Source organism: Diorhabda sublineata, chromosome 4 (genome assembly GCF_026230105.1).
Source record: "Diorhabda sublineata isolate icDioSubl1.1 chromosome 4, icDioSubl1.1, whole genome shotgun sequence".
In the NCBI taxonomy this organism is placed as follows: domain Eukaryota; kingdom Metazoa; phylum Arthropoda; class Insecta; order Coleoptera; family Chrysomelidae; genus Diorhabda; species Diorhabda sublineata.
In genome coordinates, this window is record NC_079477.1 from 3,028,052 (window position 1) to 3,046,958 (window position 18,907).

An 18,907-nucleotide genomic window follows, 5' to 3' on the forward strand; every position below is an offset into this window, starting at 1 on the left:
TTTTGTACTGATGGAAACTTGAATCGTATTGAATTGTAGATACTGGTCACGTAACAATCCTCGTTGGATGCGTGAATCCCATACCCAATATTCCGAAAAACTGAATGGGTTGGAACAACAGGCGACAATATAATTATACCTAAGTATTTTCAATAACTAAAAAAAATCTTTTCAAACAATAACAATACTCGAAAAGACAATATTTGCCTACAACAAGATGGTGCCCCACCTCACAAATAATTATTTCTTGAGGATTTCTGAAAACACTAAATCCCACAACGAGTTAAAACTTTTGTCAAAAAACTTTTTACGATAAATGCATACTTTTTGAGTTAATAATTTTTTTGTAAAAAATTCGACCATTGCAGACCCTTATAAACTATTTTTTTACCAGGATACCCTTGAAGATACTAAAATGGTTTCTGTTCGGTTGTTTCTAGCAAGGTCGGACATATTTGGATCTATATTGAAAAATTTCTTATTTTATACAGGGTGTGTATAAAAAGTGTTCAAAGTTTAACTTCATAAATATCGAATTTCTTTATTTCTTTAAATAGAAACTCTTACCTTCAGGGGTAAAAAATAAGGCAAATCCATGTATACCTTCTCATACCTAAACTTTACCGTTATCCAGATATTAAATGTTTCATTTCCGCTCTGAATGCTTTAAAATAGAAAAAAAAAACGGGTGGTTCTATTTAAAAAGATATAGAAATTTAATATTTATGAAGTTAAACTTCGAACACTTTTTATACACACCCTGTATGAAATGAAAAATTTTTCAACATAGATTCAAATACGTCTGACTTTGCTAAAAGCAACCGAGTGGAAATAATTTTCATATCTTTAAGGGTGTCCTCGTAAAAAATTAATTTATAAGGGTCTGCAAGGGTCAATTTTTTTACAAAGAAATTAATAACTCAAAAAGTATACATTTTTCAAAAAAAAGTTTCTAGACAAAAAAATATTAAAATTTTATGTAAATTTCAAAAATGTATTCATATATAGGGTGTTCAATTTAAAATAACAAAGTTACAGTCGACTTCCGGTAGAACCGGATTTTACTACAAGTATTTTGCCATATACAGATAGTTTTAACTCGTCGTGGGACACTCGGTATAGAGTGATCCATTCGAAATAACAAAGTTCATTATTATTCTGAAAAAAGGAAAGATCTGGCAACAATGTAAATATCACCATAATACGAGCCGTATCGCAAGACTCTTGCACACAAAAATTTATTGAATTCGTCCGAGATAATTGAGGCATTTTCTTTAAATAATTCCAAACAGTTTCATGGTCAGACTATGATGATTACATGACGTTTTACTTTGCAGAAATTTCTCTAATTTCCAAACGTTTATAGATTCCTAGTAACAAAAGTGTCTTCACAAAAATATAACCTTAAATATCATCTATAAAACGTGCACGTGATTGTCTCAATAGAAGTAATAGTCTTCCATATACCACCACATACGCCATCTACCGTGAAAATAGAAACAACAAACAGTATAACGTCAGGTAACCCCTTTGCCCTTGTGCCACTTTGATACTGGTGACCTTGTAGAGGAAATTCGCTCATTATGCAAATTTTAGTTTATATAAAAAATGCATAAGGTGAAAATTTATGACGGAAGCTTTTTTCTCACCAATATAGTCGTGACGATGTAGGTTTTATTTCGTTCGATATGCGCATTAGCTTTCAATCTAACATATTTAGCTGCCACAGGACTAAAGCCCGTCTGATCACTCCATTCTGCTACTTTAACCATGGCGCTATTCACAGTCATCTCCACCACATGTAATGTGTAGTTTTGCCTACGCCCCTCTTCGCTGAAACGGATTTCGCCTGTCAAACCACCAATTTCCACCTGAAATCATACAGAAATTATGCAGATTTCATAAACAGCGACTAAATAGTTAAATTTGATAAAATATAAAAAAGTTGAATTCATTCTAATCGGAGTCTCGTTTATAAATGTAATTCTAATCTGATCATCAAGTTTCCACATAATTTAACAATCTTAGATAACGAAAAATTTCCTGACTCAATTTTTTTGCCTAGATTATCTTGTGGGCTTTGCTAAATCCTTGCTAAATCTCTTGTTTCGTTGTAAAGTGCAGTGAGGCAGGTTTAACAACGCATCTAAGGCCGTGGTCGAGCAAACTGACCCAGGCAGATAAGCCTTTGAATTTTGTTCAGCTTGTTCTGAGCTATTCTTTGGCATGACGTCCCATATCCTGCCAAGAAGCTTACGACAAGTCCATATATCCGAAGAGATTACCTGTCTAGATGATTTTTCCTAATAAGTATTTCATCTACGATGACTTCTAGATATTTCACTTCATTGGAAAGTATCAGTTAAGTAGGCGCGCAAAATTTTACGTCATCCTTCATATAGGGACAATTGTATTTAGTACCAGTTTGTATTCTGGTAGAAAATATGCCTGTTTGCCCCTACTACTATCGCTACTAGATTATCTGCGTAGCCTGGGACTGTGAAACTCTAGTGAGAATCTGTGGGCTGATAAGACAGCGAACAGCCCTTCGCTGTAGTAATAGATTTTCACCTACACTTCTTCTAACTCATGGATTGATGAGAGGTTTTGTCAAAAGCACCTTCTATATCAACAAAGCCTGCTAGAATAATACATTCGTTGCCAATAGCCTTTTCTGTCTTTCATTAGGCAATGTAGTGGATTTGCCATTTTGATAAGCAAATTCTTCTGTGTGAAGTATTGTTCTACAGTTTTTTTAATGTATCTTCGGGCTAACCAATGACGGTTAACCTTAATCTTCGTATTAAAACAACAAAACTACTTTGAAATAAACTATTTATTGAATAATAAATTGGTTAAACGTGGTTTCAATCATCTGGTGACTATATTCGAACGAACATCTAAAATTATGGTCGCTAGGAACACCTTGAATCAATCATTTATGATGTGGGTCCCCATTAAGATCGTGCAACATAAATTTATTATTATAAGATGGAAAGTTTGTAATGTAAGGTAAAAATCAGGAAACTTTTGTATCCTTCAACTAAATGACTAACAGATCACGATGGGTCGCACCGGGGGTGGGTTAATTTTGAACACAAGAGACTGTTATTTATAAAAAATAGGTGAAGTTGAACGGGCAATAAATTTTGTTTTATCTTATTCTTTTTGGATTTCTTCATATTTTTGGTATATATCCTAAAATCAAGCTGGTTTCAAAAGCTTTCAAAGTTGTTTCTCCATTATTTTGAAGTTGCAGCAATGCCTTTGTCAAAGAAAAAGGTTTTGTAAGTTTGTAAAATACTTAACAGATTTTGTTATATTCCACTTTTTCATTAACTAATTTTTGTCCGTAATAAAATGATTCATTTCTCGCAATAGTCTTCTAATTTTCTATTTCCATCCCTATATTATATTTCTAATTTTAACTATAAAGTAAATCATCCATCTTCCAGTTAGTTAACATAAGTTTATTCAGTCTTTAAAGTCCTTGTAAGGACTTGAATTTTAATTAATTGCTCATTTTGTATCTCGACAAATGATTTTTCAGCTGGAATGCGTGTGAATTAATTGTTTGTTTTCACGAAATTGGAAAGTTCCAGATAAGCCCTAGATGGTCTTATTTACAGCTCGATACTGTTCATTTGGCTACGAACACGAAAATATTCACTGGGGAATTTTAATAAGGGTTTTAGGGATCGAAACAATTCTTGATTGCTTATCGATGTGAAGTCGTAACGTGATATTACATTTGTTATTAATTTGGTTATTGAAGTTTAATCGTCATGCAATTTATATCGGGATTTAAATATATCTATAAAACGGTTTCTAGAGGGCAAAAATCAATCAGTATTATTCTAAACTTCAAAATAAGCTTTTACTTATGAGTTTATGATGAAACCGCAGTAGAAAAAGACTTTAAAATTTGTGTTATCCTCAACTGAATCTACTTTCTATAATAATGGTATCATTAATTATAAATTCCACTTTTATAGTATTGAATCGATGGAGCATGAATGCGTTTGGTTGGATTGTGTTATATCACGCAATAGATCTCTATTTTTTTTTGTGTCCATTTGGAACCATCGAAGCATATTTCTTCGAATATTAGAGCCAAAATGTGTCTACAATTAGTTGGCATATTGACATATTTTCGAGTAGCTGTAGGACATTATCTAAATAGAAAATAGGGGTAAAATTAATGTATTTGGCTGCCCAGATCATCAGATCCGGTTTTGAAAATATTTTTTGAAAATAAATTGAACGATAATTGTATCGAAATACAGCCGTACTTTCCGAAAATAGAAAGTAGCAGTGAAAGCTACAACACAATTTGTCATTTGAAATCTTCATAATTGAGTTTTTTCTTCATAAAAGTTTGAATCATTTTTTATTACGACTATTGCAATATAGAATAGAAAGTAGCAGTAAAAGCGAGGTGGAAAATGTGCCTGACGAAATTATTAATGCGGGAGGTGCTGCTACAACACAATTAGTCATTTGAAATCTTCATAATTGAGTTTTTTCTTCATAAAAGTTTGAATCATTTTTTATTACGACTATTGCAATATAGAATAGAAAGTAGCAGTAAAAGCGAGGTGGAAAATGTGCCTGACGAAATTATTAATGCAGGAGGTGCTGCTACAACACAATTAGTCATTTGAAATCTTCATAATTGAGTTTTTTCTTCATAAAAGTTTGATTCATTTTTTATTACGACTTTTGCAATAAAGAATGGAAAGCAGCAGTGAAAGCGAGGTGGAAAATGTGCCTGACGAAATTATTAATGCGGGAGGTGCTGCTACAACACAATTAGTCATTTGAAATCTTCATAATTGAGTTTTTTCTTCATAAAAGTTTGATTCATTTTTTATTACGACTATTGCAATATAGAATGGAAAGTAGCAGTAAAAGCGAGGTGGAAAATGTGCCTGACGAAATTATTAATGCGGGAGGTGCTGCTACAACACAATTAGTCATTTGAAATCTTCATAATTGAGTTTTTTCTTCATAAAAGTTTGATTCATTTTTTATTACGACTTTTGCAATAAAGAATGGAAAGTAGCAGTGAAAGCGAGGTGGAAAATGTGCCTGACGAAATTATTAATGCGGGAGGTGCTGCTACAACACAATTAGTCATTTGAAATCTTCATAATTGAGTTTTTTCTTCATAAAAGTTTGATTCATTTTTTATTACGACTATTGCAATATAGAATGGAAAGTAGCAGTAAAAGCGAGGTGGAAAATGTGCCTGACGAAATTATTAATGCGGGAGGTGCTGCTACAACACAATTAGTCATTTGAAATCTTCATAATTGAGTTTTTTCTTCATAAAAGTTTGATTCATTTTTTATTACGACTATTGCAATATAGAATGGAAAGTAGCAGTAAAAGCGAGGTGGAAAATGTGCCTGACGAAATTATTAATGCGGGAGGTGCTGCTACAACACAATTAGTCATTTGAAATCTTCATAATTGAGTTTTTTCTTCATAAAAGTTTGATTCATTTTTTATTACGACTATTGCAATATAGAATGGAAAGTAGCAGTAAAAGCGAGGTGGAAAATGTGCCTGACGAAATTATTAATGCGGGAGGTGCTGCTACAACACAATTAGTCATTTGAAATCTTCATAATTGAGTTTTTTCTTCATAAAAGTTTGATTCATTTTTTATTACGACTATTGCAATATAGAATGGAAAGTAGCAGTAAAAGCGAGGTGGAAAATGTGCCTGACGAAATTATTAATGCGGGAGGTGCTGCTACAACACAATTAGTCATTTGAAATCTTCATAATTGAGTTTTTTCTTCATAAAAGTTTGATTCATTTTTTATTACGACTTTTGCAATAAAGAATGGAAAGTAGCAGTGAAAGCGAGGTGGAAAATGTGCCTGACGAAATTATTAATGCGGGAGGTGCTGCTACAACACAATTAGTCATTTGAAATCTTCATAATTGAGTTTTTTCTTCATAAAAGTTTGATTCATTTTTTATTACGACTATTGCAATATAGAATGGAAAGTAGCAGTAAAAGCGAGGTGGAAAATGTGCCTGACGAAATTATTAATGCGGGAGGTGCTGCTACAACACAATTAGTCATTTGAAATCTTCATAATTGAGTTTTTTCTTCATAAAAGTTTGATTCATTTTTTATTACGACTTTTGCAATAAAGAATGGAAAGTAGCAGTGAAAGCGAGGTGGAAAATGTGCCTGACGAAATTATTAATGCGGGAGGTGCTGCTACAACACAATTAGTCATTTGAAATCTTCATAATTGAGTTTTTTCTTCATAAAAGTTTGATTCATTTTTTATTACGACTTTTGCAATAAAGAATGGAAAGTAGCAGTAAAAGCGAGGTGGAAAATGTGCCTGACGAAATTATTAATGCGGGATGTGCTGCTACAACACAATCAGTCATTTGAAATCTTCATAATTGAGTTTTTTCTTCATAAAAGTTTGATTCATTTTTTATTACGACTATTGCAATATAGAATGGAAAGTAGCAGTAAAAGCGAGGTGGAAAATGTGCCTGACGAAATTATTAATGCGGGAGGTGCTGCTACAACACAATTAGTCATTTGAAATCTTCATAATTGAGTTTTTTCTTCATAAAAATTTGATTCATTTTTTACTACGACTTTTGCAATAAAGAATGGAAAGCAGCAGTGAAAGCGAGGTGGAAAATGTGCCTGAATAAATTATTAATGCGGGAGGTGCTGCTACAACACAATTAGTCATTTGAAATCTTCATAATTGAGTTTTTTCTTCATAAAAGTTTGATTCATTTTTTATTACGACTATTGCAATATAGAAAGGAAAGTAGCAGTAAAAGCGAGGTGGAAAATGTGCCTGACGAAATTATTAATGCGGGATGTGCTGCTACAACACAATTAGTCATTTGAAATCTTCATAATTGAGTTTTTTCTTCATAAAAGTTTGATTCATTTTTTATTACGACTATTGCAATATAGAATGGAAAGTAGCAGTAAAAGCGAGGTGGAAAATGTGCCTGACGAAATTATTAATGCGGGATGTGCTGCTACAACACAATCAGTCATTTGAAATCTTCATAATTGAGTTTTTTCTTCATAAAAGTTTGATTCATTTTTTATTACGACTATTGCAATATAGAATGGAAAGTAGCAGTAAAAGCGAGGTGGAAAATGTGCCTCACGAAATTATTAATGCGGGAGGTGCTGCTACAACACAATTAGTCATTTGAAATCTTCATAATTGAGTTTTTTCTTCATAAAAGTTTGATTCATTTTTTATTACGACTAATGCAATATAGAATGGAAAGTAGCAGTAAAAGCGAGGTGGAAAATGTGCCTGACGAAATTATTAATGCGGGAGGTGCTGCTACAACACAATTAGTCATTTGAAATCTTCATAATTGAGTTTTTTCTTCATAAAAGTTTGATTCATTTTTTATTACGACTATTGCAATATAGAATGGAAAGTAGCAGTAAAAGCGAGGTGGAAAATGTGCCTCACGAAATTATTAATGCGGGAGGTGCTGCTACAACACAATCAGTCATTTGAAATCTTCATAATTGAGTTTTTTCTTCATAAAAGTTTGATTCATTTTTTATTACGACTATTGCAATATACAATAGAAAGTAGCAGTAAAAGCGAGGTGGAAAATGTGCCTGACGAAATTATTAATGCGGGAGGTGCTGCTACAACACAATTAGTCATTTGAAATCTTCATAATTGAGTTTTTTCTTCATAAAAGTTTGATTCATTTTTTATTACGACTATTGCAATATAGAATGGAAAGTAGCAGTAAAAGCGAGGTGGAAAATGTGCCTGACGAAATTATTAATGCGGGAGGTGCTGCTACAACACAATTAGTCATTTGAAATCTTCATAATTGAGTTTTTTCTTCATAAAAGTTTGATTCATTTTTTATTACGACTTTTGCAATAAAGAATGGAAAGCAGCAGTGTAAGCGAGGTGGAAAATGTGCCTGATAAAGCTTCTGATCCAGCCGCTGCTGCAGCAACAAGTTGGGGAACGAAAGTATGTTAACAAAAGTATATAGTATATTAACGAAATGGGTGAATCTAAAGAAATATAAAACTATTACGGATGACATAACTTTGACTATTTGGCATGGAAATCAGAAAGCGATCAACCTTCTATCCTGTAACATAAACATAGCCACGTTTCCGAAAGTTGTCGCATTTCTTAAAAGGAAGAACGTGGGATATAAAGACAAGAATCGGGAATTCCTTAGCAAAAAACAACGAATTTATTGTCAATGGATATACTTAATGCTAAAGGTAATATTAATGTTCCCAAATTTTCCATAATCACGCTAGAATTCACAATTGTAAGTTGCAGCTAAACTGAACTGATTAGAAGACACAAAAACAGAAGTTTCAGCTTTTTCTGGTAAATTGGTGATCATTGAAAAAAAATCCTATGATAAGCGTATGTAATCTGACCAATATACTGTTTTCTGTGGTTCTGTATATCTAAACCTCGATTATCAAGTCTCCCTATGACGACTAGTGATCAAAGTGTTATACCAACCTTTCTCAAGAATCTCGAAATCTTATCACCATGTTCCCAAGGCGTCACCCAATTACCATTTACGTTACAATCCAAAGCTTTGGTAGTACCATTATAATTCAATCCCCTACGAACATTACTCCTGAACAAATCCGGTTTTTTTCTCAGCACCTTATTGAATGCCTCGACAAGAACAAATACTGCATCGTACATTAATGCAGCTTGAGCTGATATACTGTCTTTTCCTGCTCCCGGTGATTGGCTAGGATCAAGACGTTTCCAACCTAGAAATAAGAGTGGAATCGGAGTGGTTATTTCTTGTATTTATAGGATAGTAGTACCTTCTAGAAATTCTTTAACGTAAGGCTTGAAACTGTCTACTATTCTGAATCCTGTTATGTTGATCGCTCCGTATTCCACAACTTCGCTTTCCCATCTTTCGTCCATAACCTTAAAAAGTCGCATGAGAATATTAAGTTGATTTTATACTGGGTATATTGTGAATCAGGGGAAATCTAGTTGATTTGAAGTTATTCAGAATACATTATAATTTGTTTTTAATCTTTAAAAATATTGAGCTAAGTGTAATAAATGATCTGGGGTTAGTTTTTTGTCTGTTCACGTAAAATCTTGTATAAAAATGAATTACTGAAGCTTTGAATTAATTTGATATGAAAGAATTAAATCGAATCAATTGATGACTTATTTTATCTAAACAAAATTTTTAAACGGAAATTCTATTCAAATTATTTCCTTTTTTATGTATTTCGTTACAAATTCTTTTTATTTCACGAAAAACAAGCGATAATTGAAAAAAGTATGTCAGTTTTTGCGTCTTCAATACCACATTATATAAAAATCACGGCTTCGTTCTATTTTCAGTTAAAACAACCAAAATGAATTTCAATTTTCTCTGAAAGTAATTTCCTTTTAAAACTTTACGGCAATTTTCAGCTAACTTCATATAAAAGTTTTGAGGAAAATTTTTCTTTACAGCATAACTATTTAACGATTCGGTATTTTCATCATGAACGTTTTGTAAAGTTTCCTAATAGGGATTTTCATTTTTCCAGTTATCAATTTCTTTTATAAATCTTTTCCTCGTGGCTCATTAGATGCTCGATTATCAGTCCCAGCATTTTTATTATACTTTCTTGTACCTTGTATTTTCATCTTCAGACTATTTTCTTTAATATCTAGTCAAGTAACTATTGTCTCATTCTTCGTCCCTTAGCTTTTTCTACTCTGGCCATTTTTGACTTGACTTGGCTTCACAAACCAAGATCTGGTAAAATTAGACGGATTAATACGCAGACGATATAATAATCGTAGCAGATACATTTAACAAAATAGAAGATAAAGTAGACATATAGATAAAGACCTAAAAATGGAAAGTTGATATCAAGAAATGCAAAAGGATAGTAGTAAATTGAGAAAGAGAAGATGGAAGATATTGAATAATGAAAAACCAAAGAATAGAAAGATGGACCACTTTTGAATACCTGGGAGTCATTTTCACACAAAACAGATAGAGACAGCGACTTTTTTTTCATTTTCTCATCAGGGTTTAATTTCAAAAATTTCCTGAACAGGTGGTGATTCTGTAATTTTTCACTCCAATCCAGTACTGCATCCAACTATTCTTTCTTTGTCCTCTCTCTCCTTCTTTTACTGCCCTATTGATATTCACCTCATCATTATATTAGTGTGTGATACTGACTTTTCGTTCTTCCAACATTCTTTTCAAATCCTCCATCACTCAACCACCAAATTCTCTGTTGGTATATCACTGTAATTATAATTCTTTCCATTTTTATTTTATTTTCAACAACTTTGGTTATGTCCTCTTTTTTATGATTTATTTTGCTAGAGGTCTATCATACAATGTTTCCATGTTTCTTCCTCCGACTTTATCTGGTTGTGTTCATTTTTTTCCCTTCTATTTCCATTCTTATCGTACATTTCAATATCTTTATCATTCTTGTCTTAAAGTCTGTGGTTACCTGTGTTTTCGCATTCATTTTGTTACTCTTTCCAACTTGGTATTTTGAATCTTTTAACTCTTTCCTCTACTTTATTCTTTTTTTTTCATTGTGGATGTATTTTTTATATGCTACATTTTTCCCTTTATCAATTGTAATACTTAATTGCCTCTCCGACACATTTTTTCGATGAATTTTCCGAGCAGATGATTTTTTTATTCATTCTTCTAAAGCTAATCAATTTCTTTTCTACCATGCAGTCTTATCGATCGTTTCTTTGATCTCCGTATGTTTCTCTGCTTATTAGTTTCTATCACTCACCAATATTTTATTATTGTGTCTTTATTTTTTCGTGTTTACTATCTGTAATCACTACGCTTTGATCCTATTGATGAACCTCCCGCAAACCTTTTCCTAATCCTAAAATCCTACCAGCACGACAGATAGTTTCAAGTCAAAATCCAAGACCACATCATAACTTTATATCCAATTATGTGAGGTGTTCCACAAGGATATGCAGTTGACCCGATGCTCGATATTAAGTAAATACAATAATGTCACAATGAAGATGACAATGCTGCGCTAGCATCTCATCAGAACCCAGCTATTGCTTCTCACAAAAACTTGAATGATGCTATGATGCTAAGTTACCATCTTCTGCGGTAATTAGAGTGTAAAATACTTTGGGATTTATCTGGTCCGACGACTAGCTTAGAACACACAAATACTAACCAAGAGAAAGCAATTGGGCGTTAAACTCAGTAAACTGTACTAGTTATTAGATCTAAGGTCCCAAGTAACATTCAACAAGTTTCCAATATACAAAGTCACACTAAAATCCATCTAGATTTATGGTATTCAACTATAGGTTACTGCAATCAACTCAAACGTAGCAATTCTAGGAAGAATTGGCTCAATTGCTCAATGATACGTACCCAACAACGTTATTGTTTGTAATATTGGATTATAACTCAACCCAACGCTTTGGCTCAAACTCGAATGAGACCTTCCACCCAGCGTAGGCTTAGAAGACATCTTCCGTGTAACTGCCTGGCAGATTTTAGTAACATAGTGATGCATTGTGTAAGTTTTCCTCAATAAAAATATATTTTTGAAGTGTAAAGTAATTATCATTGTAATTACAATTAAAAAAAGGGGTGATTAGAAAAAACTCGGTTCCTTATATGGTATAAGGTATTTCACATTTTCTTATAACTTATTATTTCTTTCATTTGTACTATCATCTCTCATGTTTCTATCCTATTGTAAGAACGTTTTGATTTTTTCTCCAATTTCCTTCCTTTTTCCTGGTGCTACTCATTATAATGAGCATTTGTTTTATTTTTAACAATACAGGTTCCCGTGCCCCATTTTATGGAAGCGCCCTTGTTTATAATAGATTGGTTATTTTCATACATCACGCAACGAACAAATACAATCAGACGCCATTATCATTATAAAAATAATATGCATATTCAGGCTCTAACAATGTCCATGCTTGTGTAAACTGACGTGTTCTTAATGTGCTCTAAAAAGAGTTTTCATTTTACGCAAATTTCGAATCGATATAGGTTAGAAAACACTCCTATTTTCCACCAAAACGAGCCTGGTACATTATAGATTTATAAAAGAAAAATTAATCATATATAACTAACGTGCTTTCACCCAATTGGGTTGCTTAAAATTATTATGAATAACGGAAAACGTATGATTTAGATAAAACAAGTAAAATTTATTTTTTGTAAAACGAGATCAACGAAAAATGTCGTAGTTCTATTACTTTTTGACATTTTTGGTCAGTGAAATCTAATAAAATATCAAGAATAGATTGATAGCCATCTTATCAAACCATGTATCGAATTTTATACCAATAAAACATGTCGAAAAAATGTGAATTCTGAAGAGAAAATCGTCGATGTAAACGACAGTGTCGAAGAAAATCCAAATTTATTGATTCGTCGACTGTAGCAGGGGCTTGGAGTGAAAAACAGAGATTTTAGTCTACACCCACATAAAATCTATTAGTTAGAACCACAAAAGAATAAGGGAAACGTTTTTGTACCATTATTGCTCTTGACGAAATGTGGATCAAACAGAATTATACTACAATAACAAAACATGAAGATAAATTGATTTTATTAAAACAACTCTGAAATTGCCTTTAGCAGTTCGACAACTCAATTAAATCAGTCATTTGTTGGACATATTAATGTTACGAACTCGTCCATGACATAAGCCGTAAAGCCGATCCTGTCCGATTATAATCGAATTCTAGAACTTGGTGAATCCGCAGCGTATTTGATTTTATAAACAGCGGCGGGTTGTTTATGCTATTTTTTAGAGCTAATTTCTATGAAATTCTTTTTATTTAATTGTTTACTTGTTCATTTCTAGAATTTTTGAATAATTTGTTTAGGGTGTATACAGAAGTTAGTTGGTGACTGGAAACGTCCGGTAAGAAGAAGGATTTAGTAGACAGACTCAAAGTTGAACTGGTAAGTGATGGCTTTGATCCAGAAACATTCATCTTCAAAGACCAGTCCTCCAAGTTAATCTCGTCAATTTCTGAAATGAAGGACGATATTTCCACATTAAGGAACGATATTTCTGCGGATATTTTGTTATTGAAAATGAAAAAAATCAAAAAATATATATCATCCTGGATCATGGTCTAGCTGAGTCTCTTTTTATTTCTAGAAACTTTGGGCATTTATTTTCTTGAATGTTATCTTTCGAATTCATTCTTTTTTGGGTAATTCGACACCCAGGGTCAGAAGTATTCCAATTTTTGATACAGATTTAGAAGATAGAAACTCGTTAGAGTGACTAATTTTCATTTTCTGTATGAACCTATGCAGTATTAAATTATGAGAGTATGTCAAAACAAAATAAATATAATATTTCGACGAAAACAGCTTGGTAATCAACTTGACAGAATGATTAAATTGTAAATCGTATTTTATTTACATAAACTAACATGCGAATGTCTGAAACATCAAACTTAAACTCCAAGGGCTAAACTATGTCGTGCTATTCACTTTAGCAATAAAATGAAAATGATACTTTTATACATAACGTCATTCCAATTTACAAGATACTTTTTATTAGGAAAGTTCGAGGATAAAATGCAATAAGGTAGAACAAAGAATAAACGACAGGATCCAATATGAATCAGAACAAATATCTCGCAAGAAATTGCACGTACTTTCTTGCACGTTGTCTTGCATCATGTCAACAGACCTTTAGAAGTGATAAAGAAATATTGCGAAGAGTACAAATCGTTTTCTCTGTTCAATACCTACTGATCAATAATACAGTTGGTGTTTCATATGTAAAACTTCCTAGGTGGAGTTCGATAAATATGATATTCGTGAATTGTATTAGAAACAACAGTTTCAAGCAGCCGGAGCATCGAGGGAAGTATATCAGTCGAGGATTTGACGTTTGAAGATCGTTCGCGTTCAAGGGAAGCTACTCCATTGTGCTTTTTGAAGATACCATGCATCGCTACTCAAAATAATCTATAAAAGATGTCGAATGAACTAGATTCAAGTGTGCGATGAAAAATGGAACATGGAAAATCAGCGTTTAGACATGGAACAATTACCAGAACCCATAACAAAAAGAGATTGATTCGAGCAGAAAGTCTGGGGGAATTATGAAGGTTCGGTTGACTTTAAAATGCTTCCAGATAGTCGAGCTATCAATGCCAAGGTATATAGTGGACAGCTAATGCTAATGTATGAGGAATATCCAACTGAAAGCGGGTTTTATCACCCGGCTTAATCACATAGTACAAGAAGACCTTGGTGGTATTCAACTCCTACCACATCCAGACATCCAGCATTTAGTCTAGACTTTGCACCGTCAGATTACTATTCACTCGGATCCATTATGACATTTTTGCGAAGAAAAAAGTATGAATCCGAAAGAGATATTGAGAATACGGTGAAATTTTTAACATCTAATCCGAAAGAATGGTTTTATCAAGATCTTAAAGGGCTTGCTGATCGATTCTGAGGCTTTCTTTTTAAAAAATGGTACGATGAAAGCCGACATTGTTTATGAGACACCCTTGTATTTAATATACAGGGTGTAATAGATGCTTTAAAACATAGCAGGGTAAATGTGGAACAAGTTTAAGAGGCTTCTGGCTAACTTCTTTATACATTTCGATACATACATTGGATAAGTTGATGAAATTAACCTTATCATAATCATTTTTATAATTGATTATATGCATATTACAACTTTTGACTTGTATTTGCTCTAGATTGTTATGAAGGTTATTGTCTTCTCTTGATAATGTGTTTTACAGAGAGTTGTGGCTTGCATACCTAATAAGCCCAAAGAAAAAATATCAATCGTGATATTATTCATGTTTATTCTCGAATAAAACTATTTTGAGATATAGTTTTCCTTAGATGGAACATTTGGTATCACAATTATATGTCTGTTAAAAATAAATGTCATCAAGAACGACTGCAACATTATCCGTGACCTTATTAAAGAAATGTCCGCAGTGACGGTATTACATAGCTCAAAATCGAAACGTAACGAATATTTGTGTGCAAGTCAATACCTATATGAGTTTATACGCGGAGTATCATTGTTTATTATGAATAATTCGTGTCGAAAAATTGATACCCACCAATCCTGATAACAGATAATGATAGTTCCTTCTTCCTAACGAGATGTCTCTGACATGGTTAACTACGATTTCTTTTGCTGTATCCGTTGAACAATCCAAAACTACGTATTTATTGGTCCATCTAGAATGTTCTTCTATTCCTCTTAGGAACAATAAAGCTTCACTCACGTTATTAATTCTTCTAACTGTAGTCACTTGAAAAATTTCACTACCTGGTGTTAGGCCTTGGTAAATTTGTTGAAGTCTGAGTAAACCTAAGAAAATGTTGAAAATACATACCACAAAGTGTTGTTTTATACATATTTAAACTATTATCCCATTTAGAGCAATACGTTAATTTGAAAGTATTATTTAAAACGTTTCGATGACTCTTTACTCTATTTTTCTTATAATGTGATGTTTGTCCTACGTAACCAGCATTTACTTACCATATTTACCAATAACCTGTACAATTAAATGCTTTTTAATATTTTATATCGAATACCATATGAAAAAATCTTTTCGTCGTCGAGATTATACGTACAAAAATATCTAAAGAAATAAGTTTGGAAACGTTGCTGGCAAGATCTACAGTTAGAATTGCGAAGACAAAGGATTCTTCTTCCGACTTTATCATTTGATAGACATCTCTATTTTGCGCCGCATAAATTATATTCGAAGCTTCTGGTATTTGGAATCAGTCGCGTAGGTTTTTCAGCCAGGATTTTTCCTTTCTACCTGACCTTATCCTACCTGCTATCTTGCCTTGCACGATAAGCTGTAGCAAACCGTATTTTTCATTCCGAAATGTATAGGTAGGACGCTTTTCTTTTGTTAATAGTTACAAGCAATTCTAAATCTTTAGCCATTCTTCTCAGTACCTCCGTATTGGTTAATCTATCAGTCCAAGGTCTATACAGCCACATTTCAAAAGCTTCTAATTTTTGCATTGCTGCTACTTTCAGTGCCCACACTTTGATGGCTATTTTCCTACTAAGGACCCTATAAATACAGGTAACTAACCCTGTGTATACATCTATCAATAATTCGAAACGTTGTGATGACATTTGTTATGCTTACCATCATTAGAGTCGTACAAATATATTATCTGTCTCCATCCATAATATTTAACGGTATCAATTATAGCCTTATGGTATTCAGGTCTCATAGAAATAGCATAATCCATGAATCCTGATGATGGGGCTAAAACTTTTTCGGGAAACCAAGGAGTTACAAAGGGCATCTGGAACGTATTACTATAGGAATGTAGAGTGTCGAATGAATCGGGAGACACGGCTCCTAACATAGAATAAACTCCTCTTGAAAATTGTGTACATACTAAAAAAAAAGTTTGTAAATATTTTCATTTATTTATCACACTATTTTTTTTCTGAATCGTTTCGATTTTGGTTCTTTGATAAAAATAGAGATAAATAGGTCGAAACATCAATTTTCTATTAGTTTTCAAAACTGGTTTTCATTTAGAAGGGACGATTTAGCAACAAATACATATATTAGTCAGGCAGTCGATAAATCTGCTGCAGAAAAGAATTATTTCATGATATAATGATGTAGAAGTGACCTACAATTGATGACTGAAACAATTTGGAACCAAATGTGTTAGATAGAGTATGACCCGACTCAAATATGTTTATTTAAAAAAAATTGACGACTTAAGATACTTTTTAGAGCAAAATGAAGATAATTTCTCTTGGTATGGGGGAAGGCTCAAAATTTTAACGGAATTTAATTGAGAAATTTCAATGATATGAAATGGAGGTCTTGGTAAGATCCAGGTAAGAATATTTTAGCGGGAAATAGATAATTTTTTTCATATATATTATCAGAGAAATCAAAATTTTGAAGGAAATTGATGATCTGATTGATAAAGGATATCAAGGAATCAAAAACTGGAAGGAAATGGAGAATCTAATTACTATAGGATATCAGGAACTAAAAATTTGGTAGAAATAGATAATTTGATTCCTGAATCATATCAGGGAATCAAAAACTGGAAGGAAATGGATAATTTCATTTCTAAAGGATATCAGGGAATAAAATTTACATAGAAATGGATAATTTGAGTCCTAAAGGATATCAGGGAAAGAAATTTTTGAAGAAAATGCATAATTTGTTTTCTAAATGATATCAGGAAATAAAAGTTTGTAAAAAAATAAGTAATTCGTTTCATAAATTATATTAGGGTTTAAAATTTGGAAGAAAATTCATGAAAAATCAATAATCTGATTCCTAAAGGATATTAGGGAATAAAATTTACATAGAAATGGATAATGTGAGTCCTAAAGGATATCAGGAAAAACATTTTTGAAGAAAATGCATAATCTGTTTTCTAAATGATATCAGGAAATAAAAATTTTGTAAAAAAATAAGTAATTCGTTTCATAAATTATATTAGGGTTTGAAATTTGAAAGAAAATTTATGAAAACTCAATAATCTGATTCCTAAAGGATATCAGGGAATAAAATTTTCAAAGAAATGGATAATTTGAGTCCTAAAGGATATCAGGAAAAACATTTTTGAACAAAATGCATAATCTGTTTTCTAAATGATATCAGGAAATAAAAAGTTTGTAAAAAAATAAGTAATTCGTTTCATAAATTATATTAGGGTTTGAAATTTGAAAGAAAATTCATGAAAAATCGATAATCTGATTCCTAAAGGATATCAGGGATTAAAATTTAGATAAGAATGGATAATTTGAGTCCTAAAGGATATCAGGAAAAACATTTTTGAAGAAAATGCATAATCTGTTTTCTAAATGATATCAGGAAATCAAAATTTGTAAAAAAATAAGTAATTCGTTTCATAAATTATATAAGGGGTTTGAAATTTGAAAGAAAATTTATGAAAACTCAATAATCTGATTCCTAAAGGATATCAGGGAATAAAATTTTCAAAGAAATGGATAATTTGAGTCCTAAAGGATATCAGGAAAAACATTTTTGAAGAAAATGCATAATCTGTTTTCTAAATGATATCAGGAAATAAAAAGTTTGTAAAAAAATACGTAATTCGTTTCATAAATTATATTAGGGTTTAAAATTTGAAAGAAAATTTATGAAAAATCAATAATCTGATTCCTAAAGGATATCAGGGAATAAAATTTTCAAAGAAATGGATAATTTGAGTCCTAAAGGATATCAGGAAAAACATTTTTGAAGAAAATGCATAATCTGTTTTCTAAATGATATCCGGAAATAAAAAGTTTGTAAAAAAATAAGTAATTCGTTTCATAAATTATATTAGGGTTTAAAATTTGAAAGAAAATTCATGAAAAATCAATAATCTGATTCCTAAAGGATATTAGGGAATAAAATTTACATAGAAATGGATAATTTGAGTCCTAAAGGATATCAGGGAAAGAAATTTTTGAAGAAAATGCATAATTTGTTTTCTAAATGATATCAGGAAATAAAAGTTTGTAAAAAAATAAGTAATTCGTTTCATAAATTATATTAGGGTTTAAAATTTGGAAGAAAATTCATGAAAAATCAATAATCTGATTCCTAAAGGATATTAGGGAATAAAATTTACATAGAAATGGATAATGTGAGTCCTAAAGGATATCAGGAAAAACATTTTTGAAGAAAATGCATAATCTGTTTTCTAAATGATATCAGGAAATAAAAATTTTGTAAAAAAATAAATAATTCGTTTCATAAATTATATTAGGGTTTAAAATTTGAAAGAAAATTTATGAAAAATCAATAATCTGATTCCTAAAGGATATCAGGGAATAAAATTTTCAAAGAAA

The 18,907-nt window shown here is 31.8% G+C and overlaps 1 protein-coding gene across 2 annotated transcripts in view; it reads right to left on the reverse strand.

Annotated features, from left to right (window-relative positions):
• LOC130443182 (glutamate receptor 1-like) overlaps positions 1 to 18,907 on the reverse strand; it is a 44,621-nt gene that overhangs the window by 21,402 nt on the left and 4,312 nt on the right. For both annotated transcript variants that reach the window (XM_056777690.1, XM_056777692.1), the window contains exons 3-7: positions 16,212 to 16,469; positions 15,153 to 15,406; positions 8,861 to 8,969; positions 8,541 to 8,803; positions 1,650 to 1,871 (exon numbers count right to left, since the gene is read on the reverse strand). In XM_056777690.1, the coding sequence (XP_056633668.1) occupies positions 1,650 to 1,871; positions 8,541 to 8,803; positions 8,861 to 8,969; positions 15,153 to 15,406; positions 16,212 to 16,469 (1,106 nt within the window). The remainder of the gene's footprint in view (positions 1 to 1,649; positions 1,872 to 8,540; positions 8,804 to 8,860; positions 8,970 to 15,152; positions 15,407 to 16,211; positions 16,470 to 18,907) is intronic.